This window comes from Trachinotus anak, unplaced genomic scaffold, assembly GCF_046630095.1.
Source record: "Trachinotus anak isolate AG129_WGS33_773 ecotype Australia unplaced genomic scaffold, CSIRO_AGI_Tana_v1 ptg000019l, whole genome shotgun sequence".
Classification (NCBI taxonomy): domain Eukaryota; kingdom Metazoa; phylum Chordata; class Actinopteri; order Carangiformes; family Carangidae; genus Trachinotus; species Trachinotus anak.
The window spans coordinates 6,228,291-6,250,092 of record NW_027273870.1 but is presented as its reverse complement, the minus strand read 5'-3'; the positions used below and the strand labels follow the sequence as shown (position 1 = coordinate 6,250,092).

At 41.8% G+C, this 21,802-nt stretch overlaps 2 protein-coding genes across 3 annotated transcripts; both read right to left on the bottom strand.

Annotated features, from left to right (window-relative positions):
• On the bottom strand, nucleotides 1-7,004 carry LOC139637085 (germ cell-specific gene 1-like protein). Its single transcript, XM_071505609.1, has 5 exons — nucleotides 6,351-7,004; nucleotides 3,833-3,880; nucleotides 2,500-2,652; nucleotides 1,651-1,762; nucleotides 1-1,054 (listed from the first exon to the last, which is right to left on the bottom strand). The coding sequence occupies exons 1-5, from the start codon at nucleotides 6,637-6,639 to the stop codon at nucleotides 760-762; spliced, it is 897 nt and encodes a 298-aa protein (XP_071361710.1). The 5' UTR covers nucleotides 6,640-7,004; the 3' UTR covers nucleotides 1-759.
• Nucleotides 7,005-10,781: 3,777 nt separating this feature from the next.
• sec23b (SEC23 homolog B, coat complex II component) lies at nucleotides 10,782-21,330 on the bottom strand. Of its 2 annotated transcripts, none has more exons than XM_071504565.1 (19): nucleotides 21,164-21,330; nucleotides 19,090-19,317; nucleotides 18,645-18,702; nucleotides 18,462-18,548; nucleotides 17,561-17,797; nucleotides 17,302-17,384; nucleotides 17,058-17,202; nucleotides 15,540-15,698; nucleotides 15,269-15,384; nucleotides 15,041-15,164; nucleotides 14,845-14,925; nucleotides 14,640-14,729; nucleotides 14,240-14,346; nucleotides 13,703-13,856; nucleotides 13,400-13,477; nucleotides 13,103-13,264; nucleotides 12,855-12,941; nucleotides 12,522-12,743; nucleotides 10,782-11,865 (listed from the first exon to the last, which is right to left on the bottom strand). In XM_071504565.1, exons 2-19 carry the CDS (start codon nucleotides 19,308-19,310, stop codon nucleotides 11,776-11,778), a joined length of 2,301 nt encoding a protein of 766 aa, XP_071360666.1. In that variant the 5' UTR covers nucleotides 19,311-19,317; nucleotides 21,164-21,330; the 3' UTR covers nucleotides 10,782-11,775. The 2 variants fall into 2 exon arrangements, with proteins under 2 accessions (XP_071360666.1, XP_071360667.1); XM_071504566.1 differs by having other exon boundaries at nucleotides 19,090-19,363; nucleotides 21,164-21,302.
• Between the last annotated feature and the right edge of the window lie 472 nt (nucleotides 21,331-21,802).

Genomic DNA, 21,802 nt, shown 5'->3' with positions numbered 1-21,802 from the left:
TTTTGATGGTCTTGAGTTTTTATTTTCCTCTAACCAAAGCAGAAACATTAAATAAAAATTACATGCTATACTGGAAATGTGTGATATTAGACTTACTGTTGATCATTCTAAACATGCCAATACAAGGGTTCATATGAACCTTCATGCTACAAAAGTTTCATGAATGCAGGTGTGTTGCAAATGGTCACGTGGACTTTGTGACACATTAAAAGTAACTGATGTGAACATTCAAAAGTAAAATATTACACGATTTTCAGCAACCATTCTGTGAACAAACATACTGCACACCTATTTACAATTTATTGTATCTAGGCACATCATTTATGGTATTTGTGGCTTTATTTCACATTTTGTGAACAGCAGTTAAACTGTCACCCTGTCTTTGTGATTAGAAAATCATTTGCATTGATTTATTGATTGACTGAACCATGTTTAATAAGGCTATTAGCATCTGAGAGACCCTCACTGTGTTTATGAGGGCATGCTGAAGCTTTTCTTTTAAATCTGCATTGTGGTAGGTTACACTGAGAAACACCTTCATCCATGAGATCAGATCATGTCCACGTTTTCCAGTTGTCAGCTCAATTGCCCAATTTTTGAATCTCTGTGACCTGTTTCTTAAGGCAGTGTCGAAATGTATCAGATGGAGCCAACGATCCTCTAGAGCATTCATCCTGTACCGTAGAGAGGGACAACAACACCTCTGTCCAACAAGCTGCCACACCGAGAGTAATGCCACCACCTACAGTCCCATCACATTCAGCACTGTTCTTCCCCTAAAGATGCTGCAATGTCACTCAGGTCCAGAGAGTCAGCAGGTATGGGAGTTTTCCTGCCGCTTTTCAGGGTCTGGCTCGAATAAACCTCCACAGATTTAGAGATGGAGTGAACAGAGCGTTCTCGGAAGTATCCGAAAGCCTCCCTGGCGTGCTCCTCCCGGATGCTCTGCTCGAAGGTCTTGCGCTTGTGCCTGAACTCGATGACAGTCTTTGTGTACGAGTTGAGGGTGGTGACTGAGGCGCCCATGCAGCAGGTGAAGGACGCCCAGGCCATGCTGAAAGGAACAGAGTGGGGGAAAAAAAGCAGGGAAACACCCGTGTAAATCCAAATTGCATTTTGGCATTTTTCCCCTCCATGTTTTGACACTGTGGTTAGTGAGATGAGTGTCAATCGCTTTAAGTCCCTCCTCCCTCCTCAACACACTGGGCCAGATGAAAGTACAGAGAATCAAATCATCGTCTCATGTATTTTTCACGCAGGTTAGTTAACGCCAGCAAAAGGTCAAGAATTGTTAGCCTCCAAAATGAATTTTCAGCATACTCTGCACATTGTAAAGGAGTTAAATATTATCCTCTTATGCAATTCCAATCACGCCTGCACTGGGGCTTTGGACACCAAAGCCTAATCCTACCATAACATGAGAGCTTTGGGCTTTTTTCATTAGAGACAGTGATGCTGGAGAGAGGTGAGAGCATAGCCACGACCGACTATTTGGGGCTGCTACATGTGGAAAGGAATTCCTCATCTGGTTTCCTAATAGGTGAGTTGACTTGATTTAATTTCTATACCTCTCTGAATGCATCCCATGTGCTTCATAAGACACTCCTGAACAAAAGCAAACATGAGTATGATCTCTGAGTTCTGTCATACCAGAAGGACCAGCCGTAGTCCCAGTTGTAGGGCCTCCAGTCAGGTGGGCCGAGGCTGACGGTGACCTGGAAGACCTGTGTGTACATCACATGAGCCACCATACCCAGAAGACCTGAAATCATACGGACAGTATATGGTTATTTAGCTTGCTGCGGTTCAAAAACAAAATATGCACAAGTATTCTGCAGAATGAGGCTGATTTGCTTCCCCAAGCAAAGACCTGCAGCTTTTTTGTTTCATGTGCACACAAATGTGCATACATGTAAACGCTGGAATAATGCAATTTGAATCTTTATAGTCTTAAATCTCCAATCAAATAATTTGTGCTTGTTCATTCTTAAATGTTCTGAGTCTTTCTTTTTTTTTTGGACAAGCTCTGCAAAACAAATCATCTTCAATTCTACTAGAACTCTCTGTGATTTCATCTCATCAGCCACTGAAAAAAAGGAACAACATTTCTTCACCTTATGACTTGTCACCATGACTCGTTCTGTTATTCCTACGTCATAGATTTTCAATTTACTTTTGATTTATTGCAGATTGTTGAATGGAAACGGAAGATCTGGCTCCTTGGTTTGAGACAGAATGCAATTTTCAGTGAGAGCTCACTTCATCTTCTAAATTAATCTTAAAAGCAAATGACATTGGTTTTGCTATCTTTCCCTTCTCCTCATGAGGTGGGATGTAATGTGTTGTGCCATACACTGTTGTGCCCTTTATCAAACCACATAACCAGGCATGGAAAATGGAATCACAAACGCCTGAATATATAGTATATAGTGCATTACAGGCAATAAAAACAAACGGTCGCAGTAACATTTGCATTAATAACACATAAACTCAGACTACCTGAGAGCACAGTGAAGACGGCAGCGAAGGCATTGAGCTTGAGTCCATCAATGACGTTGCTGGAGTGGACCAGCTCTAAACACATGAGGCTGAAGCCCACCACCAGTAGAACAATGTACAACATCTCAGAAACCAGTGACAGCCACAGCATCCCTGCAAAACGGGGACATTTAATTGTGATTACGTTACATTAAATCAAACACTGAAGGTCCCATAAGTGTTTTATTTGAAGTTTTGATATCAATAAGAAGATATAATTGTATTTTGAAGTACAAAAAACCATCTCAATATACTGTAGTTTTACACCTCCTCTCCCAGGCTTCTCTGATGTTACAGCTCTAGTAACAGCAGATCAGTGAGCCAATCAGAAGAGAGGCTCAGAACCTCTCTTGGGGCGGTGACTGCTTTGTTGTGACATCACAAAGTTACGGAAATCCTGACAACTCATTTTCAGGCTCAGTTTCTGAATATGGGCTGTGTGCATTTCTCTGTGGACTGAGCGCTTTGAGTCTTTTACAATAGTAATATAGCACCTAGACCTGCTTTAAAATAAAAAAAGACTTAACACAAAATTTTAATTTACAGTGTGATATTACCTTTTATTTTTTAAAGCAGCGTCATTGTCAGCCCACATAGGTCTTCAGTTTGCATGTTCAATATTAGCCTTAAAACAGACACTAATACGATTTATCTGACAACTCAGTGGTTCCTCATGCAGCTAATACAGGCTGCTGGTCACATTTCCAAATGGAGAGAGGCTGAATTTCAGCTGAGCCTTCCAGCCTTCTCCAAGCCTTACTCAGCTTCCCAACAAATCAAGCCAAATGTAATCTGGCTACACAAAAATATCTCTGCCTCTCCTTCACGCTTGTTATTCAGTCATTCTGACACTTCACAGATTGGCGGGAAATGAGCATTTCCCAAAGGACAGAGTCAACACAGCTGAAAATCCTAAAACTTGACACTGAATGTGAATGGCTTCCTCTGTGTCCCCATGGCTTCATAATGAATAATTCCAGAACTAAAAGTGGACTACTTGCTGATTTGAAAAGTTGGGAAGTGGCAGACTAAAAATGATACTGAGGAAGTGTTAACAGTGCATCACAGCAGTGATCCTGTTTGGATTTTAGTTCACTTTTGATATTGTGACCACATGAAAAGATTAAATTATTAAGGAACATGTATACAGTGTTTAAGGCTTTAGAGACTGTACCTCAAGTGAAGATTGGAAATTTCAAAAGGATGATCAATTTATTTGGAGAGAAAAAGACATGCTTTTGAAGAACTTCTTTATTATGGTTAGACCTGCTGATGATGAGCAGTGGTCACTCACCTTTCTCTGATGCAGGAGCCAAATCTATGAAACTTCGGCATCTCTCACCTACGACAAAAACACAACATATCGTTGTGACTTAACACAGCACGTTAGCAGTGGCATCTTCGGTCAGCGCTTTATGTTGAATTCTGTTTAGAAATGCTGGTTAGAAATAAGTGAGCCACGTGTTGGTAGAAAGGATCGGAGGAAAAGGTCAGAGGGAACCAGTCAAGGATTAACAAACAAAACTGAATAAAGAAATGCTTAGTGCTGAACTGACACAGGCTTCAATTCACAGTTTCTGTCCAGGTGTGTTTCACAGGATCAGCTCAGACAGACTGTGACCTCCGACCAGGTGAATCCGGGCAACATGAAAATAGAGTTCATAAGTTCAAAAAATGAATAAAATGAAAGTGAAATAGGAGGTATATATCATAAATGCAGCTTCTGATTCAATGTCACCAGATGCTGTGCAGCCAAGGTCGCTCAACATCTGGCTCTCCTCAAATTGAAAAACAGGTACATGAATAGGAAATTAGTGATAAAATAGAATAGTTATTATTCTGTAAAAAAACAAACAAACAAACAAAAAAACAGTACTGTAATAACAATCATGCCTGCCAAACCTTGAACACACTGTGATATGTGATGACAAAGTGTTCATTTAACAAACAGGATATAAAATCTGACCCTTGACACGGCACATTGCTGCAGATGTGACGTTTGCCCTCATCTGTTGAGTGTCGCTGGATTTGTTGTAAGTGGAACACTTTAATCAGGTAGAAGGAGGGTGGCAACAGCTGTTTTGAGGAAAAACTCATCAAGGCCCCTGTTACATAATCCTTATTAACTCAAGCTCTCTCAGCCCACCCCCCGCACCCCTCACCCCACACACACACACACACACACACACACCCTCCATCGTACTGCCACTTGATGAGATAGACATGTGCTAGCAATTCCTTCTTCAGTAATCTCAATGTGTGGTTCATTTTTATTTCTTAGCATTGTAACAAAAAATGCATTAGAGTATTAGGCTTATATCAGAAAGGTGTTGTTTGAGTTTGGAGATGGATGCTGGAGTAATTCCTGATCAAGTTGCAGTGAGGCAACGAGAGGAGAGGACTATTCTGACCTGATGACACCTGAACTTCTCACGACCAGGACCATTTCTGATGCACGTTACCTTTGCAAGTCACCTCCCTCCTTGACTCACTTGTTATTAAATCTTTACTCCAATGTGCTCAAATTCATTTTCTATAGAGCTTGTGCACACATCATTCATGGTTTTCCTCCTATGAGCTATGAGGCAATCACATTTTGCCCCTATCAAGTGCTGCACAGCCACCCACTTAAAGCTCTGGTCTGAGAACAATATTGAATGTGGAGTGAGCGCTCCCCTTCTTTCCTTCTTTTACTGTCTTTAAACTAAGGCTGAGCAATTAATCGGAATATTATCAAAATCGCAATATGGCCAAGTGAGTGCAATTTTTGGATAAAAGTAAAATGTATCACAATGGACCACAAGTGAAGCATTTGGTGCTCGATGCCCCCGCCAAAAAACCATATTCTCCAGACCTAAAGGAACATGCTTGTTGGTTACAAGCCCCAGCAAAAACCACATCACCTTCATTTTAAATGATTTTGTCAGTGAAATTAATTAATGACCATATGAAATTGTGACTCATATCACATCTGCTAATATAATCACATTATGATTTTTTTTGCTCATCATTCAGGCCTACTTTAAACTGAAGCTCCCATATGCTGCTGTTTGCTTTGCATTTCATGCCAGATAAAACCAGATAAAGCAACTTATCCAGACTGGTATTAAATGGACGTGATTATCCTGCAGTTGTCATGAAATGGAATATCTCAAAAAGAGCGACTAATCTCTATTAAACCAAGTCTTCCATGATGACAAGTGAAGGAGGAAAATGACTTTAATTTGATTTATTTTTGATTTTTGACTTTAAGAGGTGAAGATTTGAATGGTTGAGCCACTGGTTATCAGACAACAACCTGCTGTCTGATGAAATAAAGTGTGATGAGGATGACAATGATAATCTATGTTGTATCAGACAAAACGAAAGATAGAAGCTGTGCCATATAAAGAAAACAATGCAGCCATATTTTAAATTTAGGAAGCCCCAAATAGATTCATACGTTTTTGTTTTTTTTTTGGGGATTGGTTTTCAAATTAAAAGTACTAATAAACAGGCATTTTAATCGTTATTTTAACGATAAAATGCAAATGTGCGACTATTAAAGCTTCCCCCCTCAGTTCCTGATCAAAACTATTTCCCTGAACATTTTATTGAAAGAGACTCAACATCCTATAGCGTTCACGCAGGATTACAAGTTCATAAAGCCATGATGACTGACCGCAGTTGAGACGCGACAGCAGTATTAAGAGCGAAATGCCTCCTCAAGCATCAAACACCTGAGTCTGACAGTGACCTGTAGCTGTAACACACACACACACACACACACACACACACACACACACACACACACACTCACTTCCTCCTCTTACTTTCGTCGTCGATGTTCTCCTCGCATGAGAACCAGATGCCGGTGTGGAACTGGCGGAACAGGAACCTGTCGTCCCCGGTCTCCCAGCTGTACACCACCTTGTTGGGGTCCGTCTCATTCACCCCGTAGTCGATGCACTGGTGCGTCCGCAGCCTGCTGCACTTGGGCTTGGGCACCCTCTGCGTCCCCACGCACCAGTAGGTCGTGATGAACGCGGTGATGGAGAAAAACAGGGCGAAGAAGTTCAAGCCCACAGACAGGAGGGTCCGGCACCTGCGAGTCGTCTTCATTGTCCGTGACGTGGGAGGCGGCGGCGCGCGGAGGAGCGGAGTGGGACGGGCGCGCGAGCCCCGGCTAATCCCCAAACACGCGGGGCGAGAAGAGGGTCCCGCGGGGGCCCCCCACGGACCCCGAGCGTCTCCGTGGATGCGCGGTGAGCTCAGCTCGGTGCCCGAGTGTCACTTTCCCGTCACGGGACTGGACACACTCGCTCACACGCGTCCGGCCTGTGGGAAGTCACGTCACGTTGTCAAAGGATTTGACCTCTCAGCTTGCAGCCAGCGTGGGGTTTTCTTGTGATGCTCTCTCTCTCTCTCCCTCTCTCTCTCTCTCCTCAGTCGCTTACAACAGTGCATCAGCTGCAGTGACCATCAGCCTGGAGATGTGCAGCACAAAAGTTACAACTTTTTCATTTAGAACAGCTCACAGTGAAACCTCAGCAGGAATATATCCTCCGCCGGATTTTACTGCATAATTTCAGAAATTAAGAAAAAACTGCTACTTCAGCATTTTTTTTAAATAAATATAATAAATGTTCTTGAAGTCATTGAAGTCACAAGAGGCAGATTTAAAAAAAAATAATGGAAGCAGATGTCCACATATCCTGACTTTTAGTTGCTATAGGTCAGACTTTAGCTCCTACACCTCCCATAATGCAACAAATAGTGACTTTAATTACACACTAAATTCATCCCAAACGCCCACCTCTTTCAGCCCCACTCCCCCAGTTTGTTAGTCATGCTTTCTGCTAAGAATTTTCATTCTCAAGCTCAGTCTCATGATAACCATGATGACATCATCAGGGTGAGTAATTTCTATAACAAACCTGCTTGCAAAAATATGTACTGCATGTTGTCCAGTTTTTTGTCCCATATTTCGTACTGACTGATGGTGGTCTGCGGAGCTCTCTACACTGTGAAAAGTCGAGATGATTCCAAAACGCTGAAAAGTCTGCAGTGGACGTCCTCTGGATCTGAACTGTGCTGGAGCACTGAGACAACAAGTGTTGGCATTTCAAAGTCCTTTCCCATGAGGACCGCGATTCTTCGTGAGAATGAGCTAAAAATACAAATCGTTTGAGCCTCTTGGCAAACGCTGTTTACAAGCCAAGAGTAAATGAGGCCAGATAGGCCTGACATCTCTGTTACCTCAGCGGAGTGCCTTCATGTTCAGCCCCAGAGGCTTAGCTGCACTTCAACATGACTCTGAAAACCGACAGATCAGGCCAAGGCTCTCCACCAAAGTGCCCCAGATACTGCTGAAGAAGCTGCTGGTGATGCTGCAGGTAATTACCACCTTGGCAGGGTGTTGCACACAACAGTGATCGAGGAGTGAAAGGTAAACATGCTGTTGCGGTTATACAGGATTAAATCACCCACTTCAATTATTATGCTCTATATTATAAAGGCTTATATGGACAGTAATAACAAATTTGATCAAGAGTCTTATTGAATATCAGCAGCATATTGAAAGTCAGAATACTTGGCTACAGCCTGGTAAGCACTGCTTATGACGTTTATGTGGATGGTGAGAGGCTGTCTCCAGAGTTTGTGGCAATAACAAGAAGTTAATCCCTGCTCTCAAGTTAACACACTTTAAGTCCCTTGCTGCAGTGTGGGGAAATGAATGTTCACGCATCCACCAAAGTCCATAGTGGGAGAGTAATTCAGCATGCACAAATTCCAGAAGAAGCAGTTCTACCATATACACAACACACACTTGCAACACTGTAGGTCATCATATGCTAAAAACCACTAAATGATATCAGAATATATAATTAAATGCAAGAAATTGATATTTACTGGTATTTCTAGATCTCAGCGCTGCAATAAGTAGAGCAGATTATGATCATCTTACTTTCAAGCTACAGTCTTAGTTTAAGCTCTCTGCCAGTTTTTGACTTGTTAAGGTCCAAGTCTTACCAATGAGCCAAGGCTCACAGGATGTCTAAACACTGCACATCTGGTTAAGAATGAATGGGTCATTTTTGATTTAATTAAAGCTGCAATTATTAATATTTTTTTTATAAAAACACAGCATAAAATGACTATGTGTATGAAAGTGCCTGCTCTTATGAAAACACAGCTCCCCTCAGCTTTATGGAGCCTTTTATCCTTTTTCAGTTTATCAATATTATTATTTTGGTTTTCGTGTCTGCAGCTTTATTGTTTTGGTTCATTTCACCGCTGTGAAGTGGACGGCAGTTTTTATCAAAAAATGTTTAACTGTACACTGTGCTTTGGACTAAATGCCAGACAGACACAGTCAGCAACTTGCTGCTGAAAAAAAGTCATGACTCCAAATTTCGAGGTTCATGTCAACTTAAAAGTTGATGATATGTCAGTGTTCACACAGCTTGTTTGGCTGAAATTCAGTTTTTTCTGTGCTTGCGTCTTTTTCCGTGTTCATTTTCTTTATTTATGAGTCACACTTTATGCCTTCAGATCTATCAATGTAAATATTATTATAGAATGATTATAAGAGGATGGAGGTGACACAGGTTCTGGGCCTGGGGCGTTTCTGTGTGGAGTTTGCATGTTCTCCCCGTGTCTGCGTGGGCTCTCCCCGGGTACTCCAGCGTCCTCCCACAGTCCAAAGACATGCACATGAGGTTGCCCATAAATTGCCCGTAGGTGTGTGTGTGTGACTGCGAGCGTGAATGGTTGCTTGTCTGTATATGTCAGCCCTGTGATAAACTGGCGACCTGTCCAGGGTGTACCCCGCCCTCGCCCAGTGTCAGCTGGGATTGGCACCAGCCCCCCTGCGACCCGGTTCAGATGATGGATGGATGGATATAAAACAATGGTCCTACGGAGTTTGTTTTTTTACTGGGGTGACTATTAACTCATGTCTGAGGCAGTGATATTTGGGATTAAAACTCTTCACATTTATTCAGACACATATTTTTAATATACATTCAAACCTTGGTTTTAGGCCCTATAATCTTAATCACGGAGATAAACAGAGCTACATTATTTATCATATGTGTCACAGTATTGTGTCAGTTGTAGTTATATAAACATGCTATGACATATTTTATATATAAATCTTACATAAGTTATCCGGGACAGAAGCCAGAATGGATTTCTCTGGCTGCTGGACTAGAACTGATCTGTTAGGATTTGATAGGAGATAATAAGACAACACATTTCCTTACAGCTTTGCCTAAGCCTGGGAATCACATGGACATGAGCATCATGAATGGCCTGAAGAAAAAAAAATAGCGGGTCGAGAGAAGTTTTTAATGTCCTTTTGTTCCTCTGAATTGCATCGAACATGCACAGCTGTGTCAAGATTGCCCAGGATATAACAGATTAACATGAAGATATGATTATTTTCCCTTTATGGGATCATTTCATATCCACGCACAGAAAGGCTCAACTCACACACAACAGCACCACTCTCAACTGAAAAACACATGGATAAAAAGGAGATTTTGGTATTGTGCGTGAGTATCCATGTCAAAAGAGATTAAGAACCATTGCACTGCCTCTTTTTTATTTGGCCGTGAATACCTTTTGAGCATATGTGGCTTCAGAGCACAACATTGTAAGGCCTAAGCTCTTGATAGACACAGACTTCATTTGTTTTTCAGCAACTTCCGCATAAAGCTGCGAAGAGAAGAATTTGCCTCTAAACAGATAGCCCCAACGGATTAGTCTTCATAATCTGCCGCTCACTGATCCTCGAAATCATACTGTCTGGGTGCTCTGAAATCAGCTTACAGTGACAGTAGATGTTGTGTGAGTGGTTTTATGATTGGGATTGCGTGCCATGTGAGCTTTATGTACAGTAGTGACGAATGGGAAAAAGACAATTGTTTAGGGAGAGTGTCGCTTCCAATCTGCGCAGAGGACACGTCCATGTCACCTACTGTTGTCGCAACATGCTGCGCGCCATTCTGTCGCACGCGCTGGCACGAAATCATTCAAAACTGCAATATTAGACAGTGAGAGGAAGGCCTGTGCTTCTGCTGGATGAACTGAGCATCTCTGGTAACATCTGACTTCCATGTGAAACTCCACTTATTACATCTCAGCAGAACTGGACGTCTGTTGTTTGTATGCAACAAATTCAAATCACTCACATGTATAGTGACCTAAAAAAAAAATAGGATGTGCACGCTGGTGTGAGGACAGACAATAGAGACGGATTCTGTTTCCAGTTTTTTTTTTTAATATATATGTATATGGACAGCATTAAGTATCCAGACAGGATCTAAATCACACAACTGTCTCTTTTATACAGTCGCACAGTATATTAAAGTTTGATTACAAAGACACTCGGGCAGTCATCGGGTGCAAAATACCAGATGGTGAACGAGACAGGATCAGTGGACTATGCTATATAGAACACCCTATGAAGTTAAAGTTAAAAATAAATGTCAATGTTCGTCATTGAAATCAGAGTCAGTCTCAGTTCAGTTGATGTGATCGACTTCCATTCTTCAGAACATTAATCCTCATTATTCAGAGGGAATTTTCTTGGAAAACACTTAAGTTATAATCCATGTAGGATTTTTTTTCTTCTTTTGTCAAATAAACAGTGATTAACAAAGCATCAGTGTGAAGATCGATTAGCCCTGTGTGTGAACATTTCTCAACCAGCATTAGAGGTACCATTATAATTTATTGACGAGAAAAATCCTAGACGTCATCTTTAGCTATAGACAAAGCAAATACATGAGCCTCCTATTAAACAGCACCTTCAACCACGCCTGATGCAGTAGATGCACATTTTAGGATAAACAAACAAAAGAAAACAAATTAAATTTTTAGTCTAATCATTCTGCATGTCAGAGGTGATATCAAATACATAGTAGAAATAGAGATATTGCTTTCATGAGGACAGTATTGGAGCCTTTTCTTATAAATAACAAGTTAAAGAAAATGAGTAGAAGTGACACTTGTTGTCTTATTAGGAATGTGCTATTGTCTCCCTTTTTCTGTTCCTTTTACGTTGTGGAAATATCACATATGACTTAAGACAGAGCACAAAAAAAAAAAAAAAAGAAATGAAACAAGCACATATGGTAGACTCTCTGGGTTTGGCTCCTTTACAAAAAACAGGGGAAATGTTAATGGATCCCAGTATCAGAGCAGGAATGTCATATCACTCCTTCCGTCTTCGTGGTGAAATAGAGAGGTTTATGCAGAGCTGGAAACAGCCAGTTTCTTCAAGTGGTCCATGAAGACCTGCAAGCTGACGTCGTCAGTGAGGATTGGCGCTCCTGTCTCCTGTCGATGCACAGGGAGGATAAAAATAGTGGTTGAGTGATTTTCTCACTTTACAAACATTTCTTTCCATGACATAATTCTGATCCGATGATCACTTCAGTGAATCTAACACTATGATTAGTTTATGCAAGACCTTGTTCTTTTGATAATCTCATTTTCAGGCTGCCAGAGATGTATTTGCAGGTTATTGTTCAGCTCTTCCTTAACTTGTGAAATAAGAGATTAAAGCTATTTTCAGCTTTCAGTCTTCCCCAATTATTGTCAGAGGTTAGCTAACCTCTGACAATAACCTGTGTTTTCTGTCAGTGCAGATTGTTTTTCATCCAGGGTTTAGACAATCCATGGATTTCACAAAAGAGGAAATGAGACATTCCTGAAACTGTTGTACATAGTTTCTTACTTATATGTGGTAATGAGAGCTCTGTAGGAGGTTGTACATAACTTCAGCCCACTGAAGTGGTATGAGGAGGCAGACAAATGATAATCCACTGAAACTGATCTTATGTAGATAGTCTGGAGAAAACTTTATACCTTTACATATTTAAACGCAACCTTTCATTGAGTAAATTGAAAAACAAAAACCCAAAAGAATTCATTAAGAATCTGACAACTAAAAACAATCTATATGAAAATAAGAAGTTGTAGCTGTACTGTACCTGTCCCCAGGCGTAGAGGTTGTTGTGGGTCTGTGATGGGTTGACCTTGGAGAGCAGGAAGCGAGCCTGTGAGCCTCCATGCTCTGTGTCGACGTAGCGTGGCATGGGGAAGCGCGTCTGCAGGATCTCCTGGGCGTCGTCCAGAGGAGCCTGCAGCAGCTGTTTGAAGTTCTCATACTCTGCCATTTCCTGGTATCCCGCCTTTCGCCACTGGGCGATGGTCTGGAAATAAAGAGGAAAGTGACTGCTGTATCACCAAATGATTTGTTTAGCCTGATCTGCTGGTAATCTAAATGAACAGATGCATTATTAGTCAGGGGTCTGCTGTCTCACCTCTCCATGGTAGATAACCAGCTGGAAGAAAGTGTCCATCAGCAGGATTCGATCTGGCAGGATACTGCTGCTGTCCAGGAGCACGGGCTGTGAAGAACAAATACATCCAGGACACAGTTAAGAAAAATTCCAGCACCAAAAAAAATGAGTGAACATTTCATTCACAGACACTGTGGGGAAGCTTCTGGGGAGGTAAAGTTGGACTCATCCAACACTGACAACTGTGGTGTGGAGGGTGTGAGGCTGACCTCTGGTGGTCCATGGAAGGAGTATGAGTAAAGGATGGGCTGGACCATGATCAGGGACTGGGTGAGGTCCTGTCTGACAAAGTGGTGCCTGTAATAGGACGACTCATCTGGGCTGTTGTTGAACACCTGCAGGAAGGGTGACCGCCGCAGGTGGAACATAAACTGCAGGAGGACCGGAGAGGAATTTAAAAAAAAAAAGTTATAAAAATGAATAATCATTGTCATATTATCAAAAATCTGCCAAAGGTTTTTTTTTTTTTTTTACATTCATGTTTTTCCACAATGAGGCAGGTTTACCTGTGGGTAGAGAGACAGAGACTCTGACAGTTTGAAGGATGAAGGATCATCTTTATTGAACTGGCCAAACTTTTGACACTGTAACCAAGAGAGACAAAACATTGTTTGCACACTGAACATACTGTACAACAAAACTTACATGACGCAGCAATTACATAATACACAAACAACTACAGAACAATGTTTTAAATGATCATGAATTAACTATTTATACTGCACAATCCTAGTAAGGCCAACTATGTGCTGTTCCTCTTGCCACAAAGTACAGGCAGGGAGCAGTTCCTGTAAGGGAGTGTCACTCACCAGGCGGATGAGCTGCCTGTCCAGCCAGCGCAAGACATCCGGTCCCTCCTCGGACTCGGCTCTGAAGACTCCCAGACGAGCCATGAGCACGGCAGCCGCTTCTTGGTCGAATGACGACTCGATGTGCTGAATCTGGGACTGCGCATCTGCCCAGCTGGGTAGGGACAAAAAGAACAAGAAAAAGAGAGAGAGAGAAAGAGAGAGAGGGAGAAAAGAGAAAAAGAACCACAGAGGCGCAGGTGAGCGTGGGTGTGGTGAGATTGACGCACATGCACACAGGTTTCTGGAGGCGTCATTCTAAAATGCAGGAATGTAAACATCCTTTCTAGTCAGGCTAATATTGATCCTGGCTGTCACTTAAATGCCAGACTCATTGTAACCGGTTCATGAAGTGAGTATTCACTCCTGACAATCGTTTCAGCAAAAGGAATTAGCTTGTGGCTTGTGCCTTATAAATAAAATACATATTCAGGTATTTTCTTGGTTGTCATAAATCACTAAACAGTGTCTATACCAACAATAAAACCAGGGTCTTACTTCCTGGCAATGGTGGTGACCCGTATCCTCCTCTGTGTGTTGGAGTGCTGGTACTGGGTTACGAACTGGATTGCCCCTCGGCCACCCTGAGGGACTGGTGCATTGTGCTACACACACACACACACACACACACACACACACACACACACACACACACACACACACACACACAAAACAGTGGAGAACGTAAGACAACAGCTGACAATCATTCCTCTCTTGCATGGGCTGAATAAATGGCCTTCTGCTGCAAGGAAGAAACCACACAAAAAGCCATTGTTTGTAATGAACAAAGGCTTCATCACAGCTCTTCACTTGTTTGACATGATTAGCGACTGTACTTCCAACAGCACACTGTAATCCTGTCAACTCAAAAGCTAAGGTTTAAGCCAGTGTTCTTTACCTGATTCACCACTTCAAAATAAATGCCCAAAGTGGTGGAGGGGTTGAGACTGCACACTTTCCACTGGGCCGTGCCGCCGATACCCATCTCCTACAAGAAGCAGAGAACATATTGCGATGAATGCCAGTAAATAACAGCTCTCAAATTACCTATTGTGAGAAAAAAGAATCTGAATCTCCCAGGTTTATCTGGGACAGTGACCCACATTTTCAGAAACACAGGAACCTTTGGAGTTGAGTGAAACACACGGTCCAATGGCCCCGCAAACCTTCAGCTCCCTTGACGTCTACACAGACAGAAAAAGACGGGGCGTAAATTTAACTTCACATAATAACTTCACATTAAAAGCTTGAATACACCAAGTCATGAAAAGTTACTATGTTGGTAAATTGCTTCTTTACCTTGACTTCCATAACACCTCCAAAGGCCATGCGGAAGTCTCCATTGTAGTCCTTATTAAAGACTCTCTGGAAGGTTTGCTTGAACAGGGAGGTATTGAAGGAATCTCCCATCACAATGTGGCCCCTGATAACAAAGCACAACTAATTATTAGGATGCTAAACAATGCTCAAAAGAGACAGCTAAACATAATTCCACACCCTCGACCAAAACATTAATGGCTGACTCACCCGGTGAGATTAGATAAGCACTTCATCTCCAGCAGTCCAGTCTGGTCCAGGGCACAGGCGTAGATATCGATACTGTGGCCGTTTACTGCTGAACGGTTGGCCAAGGCTTCATAATACTGCGTGATACAAAAAAAAAAACAGACAGAAGACATGAAACAACTTGATGGCAGTGAACATACCCTCAGTACATAGTGTAAGAGATGGATTCATCATAACAAGAACATTTTTGCACTACATTCTCCATGAGAGGGGCATGCACATAATTGTTCACCTTAGTGGCTTTCTTCAGGTAGCGAGCATTGTCCTTCTGGATGTCATGCCAGGAGCGGATGGGGGTTTTCAGCTCGTCGCCCACCACCATGCCAGGGCCCTGGGTGGGTGGCCCTCCAAAGAACAGCATCACACGAGCCCCTGTGTTGGGGAACGTACCCTGTGGGTGAGGAGAAGAGGTCAGTTAAGGATAAGTACTGTTGCACCTGTTCTGTATTGTATGTGTATGTATTATAGCAGGCTTTTGACAACTTTAATACACTGTATGCACTTTAAATTGACACAGATTCCTCTGTTGCACATCTGTGCTGCTCATAAACTGGTGCTTTCATGGGTAAAAATCCTCCCTCAGTAAGTTTTGTCCTGTAGCTCTTGTGTAGGCTGTGAATAATGAGCATGAATGGACTACTGACCTAGTTCTCAAATTTCCCATTTTGAAAAGGAGTGTTGTGGAGGGTGATAGTTACACATGAACATGAAACATGAAATGAGATCTGATCACCTGTACAGATACAGCCTCAGTTATCTATCACAGAACCTTTTAAAGACAAGTAAAAATAACTGAAATGTGCCTTATAACAGCGAGTATGGACAGATTTATTTGATGTGAAATCTAATTATAATACAGAAATATTCTAAAGAGTCATTTGAAATGATTCTTCATCCTTACAATGATGTTTTTAACACTGAACTAGAAAAGCCAAATCCATCTTAACTGATTGTGTGTATAAAGTTTCAGCAAAGGGCGAACCTGACAGCCAACACTTAGAGCAAAGTCCACAGTGTAGGAGTCCAAGACACAGTAATACATTTGGAAAGAGGCCACATAGTCACAAAGCTGCTAGACTGAGCTTTCACCATAATGTGACGATTGATATCAAGTTCCATGTAAACGCTGATTCATTCATAAAGTGTACTCATTCACAGAGGACCATTAAACAAATAAACCCGCTGATAGTGGATCCCAACTGCTTTTTGCAGTTCTGCTTTGTGCGTAATACACCCATTCATCAAGTCAAATGCATCTTGACAAATCTATTCTGATCAATTTTTTTTCAAATCAGGCCTTATTTCCTATCTGCTGAGGGAGAGTACAACGGGGGAATGATCAGTTATATAACCGCGCAGATTAGCAGTAGGTGAAGAGAGGATAATGATGGCGGAGAGAAAAGACAAAGTGCAAACAAAGAACCAGCCTTTGAACTGACAAAACACATGTACTGTTATTTAGCAGATAATTATCAGGCAGTGAGTGTGTGTTTGAGAACAGTTACATGTGGCACGATCAGAGGCTAAAGGTCGGATTACTGTGAAGCATCTCAATGAATGACTACTCTTTCCTTTGCATCAAGGGCATGTGTGTACAGGACATGTCTGTGTGGGTGTGTGTTTGTGTTTCTACCCAGGTTAACTTGTGTCAAACCACACATGAGAAGTACAGCATGTTCACAGTCCAGCATTATCTGTATTCACTTTAAGTATGATATCATTTGTTTTTCTGTATGTGTGAGCGCTGTACCTCCAGCAGGCCGACAGCAACAGACAGTGCAACACCAGTGGAGCGGAGTGGACGTTTGCCCTGAGGGACAGGCCAGGGGTCTCTCTGAAGCTCACCAAGCAAGTCCGTCAGATTCATATCGACTCGGTGCACGGGCTGAAGGAACCTGGATATGAACACACATAGACACACAAGTTAGACAAGAAAAACAAACAGCTACCTGTAAGTGACACAACACATTAGAAGTGTTACTGCTCCTCCATACCTGCAAGAGGCTGAAGCATCCTGAGGGGCCATTGGGCGCCCTTGCTGTCCTGATGCTGCTGGTTTTGTTAAACCCAGCATCTCCTGAAACACACAAGTTGAACAGGGCGTTTTCACATAAGCTACAAATTTCAAAACCACAAATGTCCTGGAAGAACACAGGAGGAAACCTGAGGCCGTCTCAGCAGAGTTTGTGACCAGATACCCAACTCTTTATTTTAATTATTCCTTAGACTCCCAATGCCTTCGCCCAAACCCACCTGGATCTGTTTGGAGGACAGGTCCTTGGTGCCCCTGAACACGTAGCTCTTGGCAATCCCCTCACAGCTGAGCTCGTGAACCTGGACCATGCGTCCGAATGTGATTAGGCCCACCAGGGCGTTGGGTGGCAGCAGGCTGAGGGACATCTGCAGGGACTCCTTGAGGGCCTGAAGGTCCTCCTCCTCCAAACATGTGTCCACCACATAGAGGAAGATCAGAGGAGCTGAAGGTCCACGCTGTAAAGAAGCAGGACAGGAATGTTACAGACTGGTGAAATCATAGACCTTGTTTCAAAACACTTTATCATATTCAATTTATGGTTTGAATCTTTTATTCTTCTCTGTGAAATACACAAAAACGGGGAACAAAGCTGAATTAATATTTGCTTTGTTGTTTGCTGAATATACATTTCTAAAACATTTGCTCTTGTAGAGACACTATCTGATCATCAGCAGCTCATATTACTTTTGAAAACCTTATGCATTATTTATGAAGTTACACTTGTTAGTCACAATAGCAGTCGGACTCTTTCGAAACTTATCTTTTTTTTATAGCCTACTGTATAATTTAACTCATCGAAACCACATGACTACAATAAACCCCTGTCATTGATGTGCCAAATAACACCTTATTTGCCAAGTATATAACTGTATTTCTTCCGCAGACTTGTGTTTGAATCATGATCCTTTGGCAAATCATCCCTGAACCCTTAACGAGTACTGCAGTATGCAGTATGCAGGGTGACACTGTACTCACTGATTAAATCCAAAGCTTAAAATTAAAAATAACAACTCTCCACCTACATAGGTTGTTGTTGGAAATCATCAATATTCACCTTTGCATAGTACATCTTCAGTACATGCTGAGGTCAGAGTGTGCATACATGTTTGTAGTATTTACCTGTACTATGTACTCAATGGTAGAAAACTGTGGCATGAGTTCAGCTGGCTGGTTCACTTCTGATATGCCTGCGTACGAAGGAGGGAACTGCAGAGAAAATATTCAGGTTTATTCAGGTTCTGTGACAATTAATATTAAATAGAAGCATCAGGACTTCATCTCGCTGTGAACATCAATACTTACAGGGTTTCTCTGAAAGCAGAAGTTGCACGCCCATATTTTTGCTCTGAAGTCGACTTGACTGTAACAAGAAGGATCGAGATAATTAAAGGTTTGCATCTAATTGGCAGGAGTGTGCTTGTGATGGACAGTGGGTTGAACAAGTGTACTTGCAGTTCTTGCATACATTATAACACATTATAATACGTCAGCATTTCCAAACGCTGATGTGTTAAAAAATATTCAAATATACAGAAACAAAAATGAAATGTCAAGAACACGGCTGGAAAAGGACAGCTGCATAGTTGGTTTTTAAACACAACTCCCATGTAAAAGAAGAAAGCACGATTATGATAGAGTCAATATAAAGGTCATTTTCTGTTGGTGCAGTTGAAAAAAAGAATTCAATCATACAAAGCTCTGTGTGTAAGCATGGCCATATGGGCATATTTATTTCTGTTTGACTCACCACAGTGGGTTAAGCACTGCCTTGCAGTTGGCCCGGCTGCACAGAACTGGTTCGTACTGAACGGGTGGCAGGTCAGGCCTCTCCTTGAGGGGTGTGAAGAGGCACGAGACGGGGACCACGAGCCTGGTGGCTTCCAGACGGCTGGAGGGCCAGAGGTTCCAGCTGAATCTCACCCCATCCCTGTCTTCGTTCTGTTGGATAAACTCCTGGTAGGTTGCCATCGCCGAGCTTCAATGGAAAGAAAGCCCAATACACCACAGGTGAGGTTGTTGGCCTGATGGAAGAACCGTGTCTGTGAAACTGGTACTCTAACAGTGTCTCCTTCCTGCTTGTGTCTGTTTAACTTCTCACACTGGCTGCACTGAACACCTGTTTTTTATACAGGTGCGCCTTTTTCTCCTGTGCTAAAATAAGACATAGTTGTTCGAAAGCATGACGCACAAATGTGTCATCGGGAAACCAGACCAGCATGTTTTCATGAATTAGAGAACAGTGCAGAGGAATCACAGTGGTATTTATAGGCTCCACCCTTGTTGGCATGTCAGTGAAACATCAATGAAGCCTTGAGCAAAGCATCACCAGGCATCCTGTTGTAGCAACTGTACACTCTCCCTTTTTCTCCCCACAATAAACGGACACAGTACAACGGTATTTCAGATGAATTACAAGAATTTGGAAAGATGACAAAAACAAGTATCACTCTCTTGTTATCAGCTAGGTGTAAGATGCGGTGTAAAATATGCTCTAAACTACTATAGGCCAGACAACTGTGCAGCAGGTAGGGCTGCAAATATTAATTATTTTGATGATCTATTCATCTACCATGTATTTATTTAATCAACCAACTTATCATTTAGTTTGTATAATATAACAGAATGTGGAAATTGTGAGGGATACCTTCCTAGAGCCCAAAGCGATGTACTCAAACAATCTTTTCTGTCTGATAAGCAGTTAACAATCCGAAGGCATTCAGTTTACTGCCACATAAAACAGGGAGAGGCAGCAAACTCTCACAGGCTAGAACTAGATGTTTGGTTTCATTTCTCATAAGAGTTTGTGATTAATTTTGATGAAACGTGATATTTTCAGCTCAATATTGTTCCTAATTGTGGATTTATTACAGGTAAATAAGTAAATACGGGAGAGATTAGACATTGCAGGTGACAGTTAGGTAGTTGAACTGAATAGCTCAGTAGCTAAAAACCACTAAAGCCAAACAAATAGCTGTTACTTTATTTGGGTGATCATGAATCTAATCAGAGCTGAAACGATTAGTGGATTAATTGATTAGTCCATCAACAGTTAATAATAATCTGCAACTACTTTGATAATTAAGTAATCACTTACATACATTTATTATCAAAAATAGAAATTCCTCCCCAGCAGTTCCAGCTTCCTCAGCAATGCTGCTACTTCTCTCGTCTTATGTCATAGTGAATAAAACCAAACAAGCAATATCTAGACGACACCTTAAGAAATTACATGGAAAATAAAACATGATTGCCCGTTGCACTTTTTTCAGTGTTTTATGACGGAATTTGACCTTTGTCTGGCCATTTCTAATAAAGAAGGTGTGCTACTGATATTACATAAGGTATTCCGTGTAAAAAATTGATATCCCCTCTCACACTCCACGGAAATCTTTATGGAAATCAATTTCTTTAGTCACAGCAAGGCTTCTGTATTTTTTAAAGACGTACACCGTACATCAACCTGATTACCTACTTAGTTTACAACACAGGCTACAGGCCACGTATCATCATTTATGCGCCCTGAAGGTTGGTCTTGAACAGCTTTTCTGCCCTGAAATCGTTCAAACGTGATAATTTTTCGCGGTGCGGGCTTCCGCGTAGAATCGCGCCAATCTCGTTCACGAAAGTTGTTTTGTTAATCGTCGTTGTCAGTCGTCTTTACGCTGCCCTGTCACTCAAACCTCTTGAAGCTAACGCTACGTTGTGCAGCTACCGGTGGGTTAGCTAACGGAATGTAGCATTAACCCACTTCCTGCCCCTTCGTAAATGGACGCAGGGAGACGGGCGGCCTACTTTCGAGCAAAATTAAGCGAAGTGCTTACCTTTTATGTCAGGTTTGCCTCGGGTTTAAACAAGAGCGAAAGGGTGTATTCTATTCAAAACAAATTACAGCATTTGGAGGCAATGAGCCGACGGATGTTCAGGGGCACAGAGAGACGACGGTGAGGGGATCTCTCCCTATCAGCCGGCTTCTGCACTACACTAGAATGACGTGTTACTCTCAGTTCAGTCGTCTCCTATTGGCTCCTCTGTCACTGCCACACTAGGGCGTGCTCTGCGTGCGCACACGAAGAGGGTGACTATGGGAAATGACGTTTAGAGGAGCAGTAGTAACTGTTTCAGTACTGTGCAGTTTAATAACCTGAAACCACACATTTGCTACCTGTTAATTATGTGTCTTTTGACCATAAATGGAAATTGAAGTAGGTAAGATACATTTTCTGTAGGTTAATTAAGAAGGCCTACAATTTTGAGGTACTTTGAATATTTCTACTCCACTTTTAGAGGGAAATATCGTGTCTTTACATTTATTTGACAGTTATTGTTCATAGTTAAAAATATAATAATAATAATTAAAAATATAAAAAATAATAACGGACTTTAGTATAATTATTAATTGTTCAGATTTTTGTATTTATTGCCAAATTCTCCGTAAAGCGTCTGCTGGAGTACCTGCTATA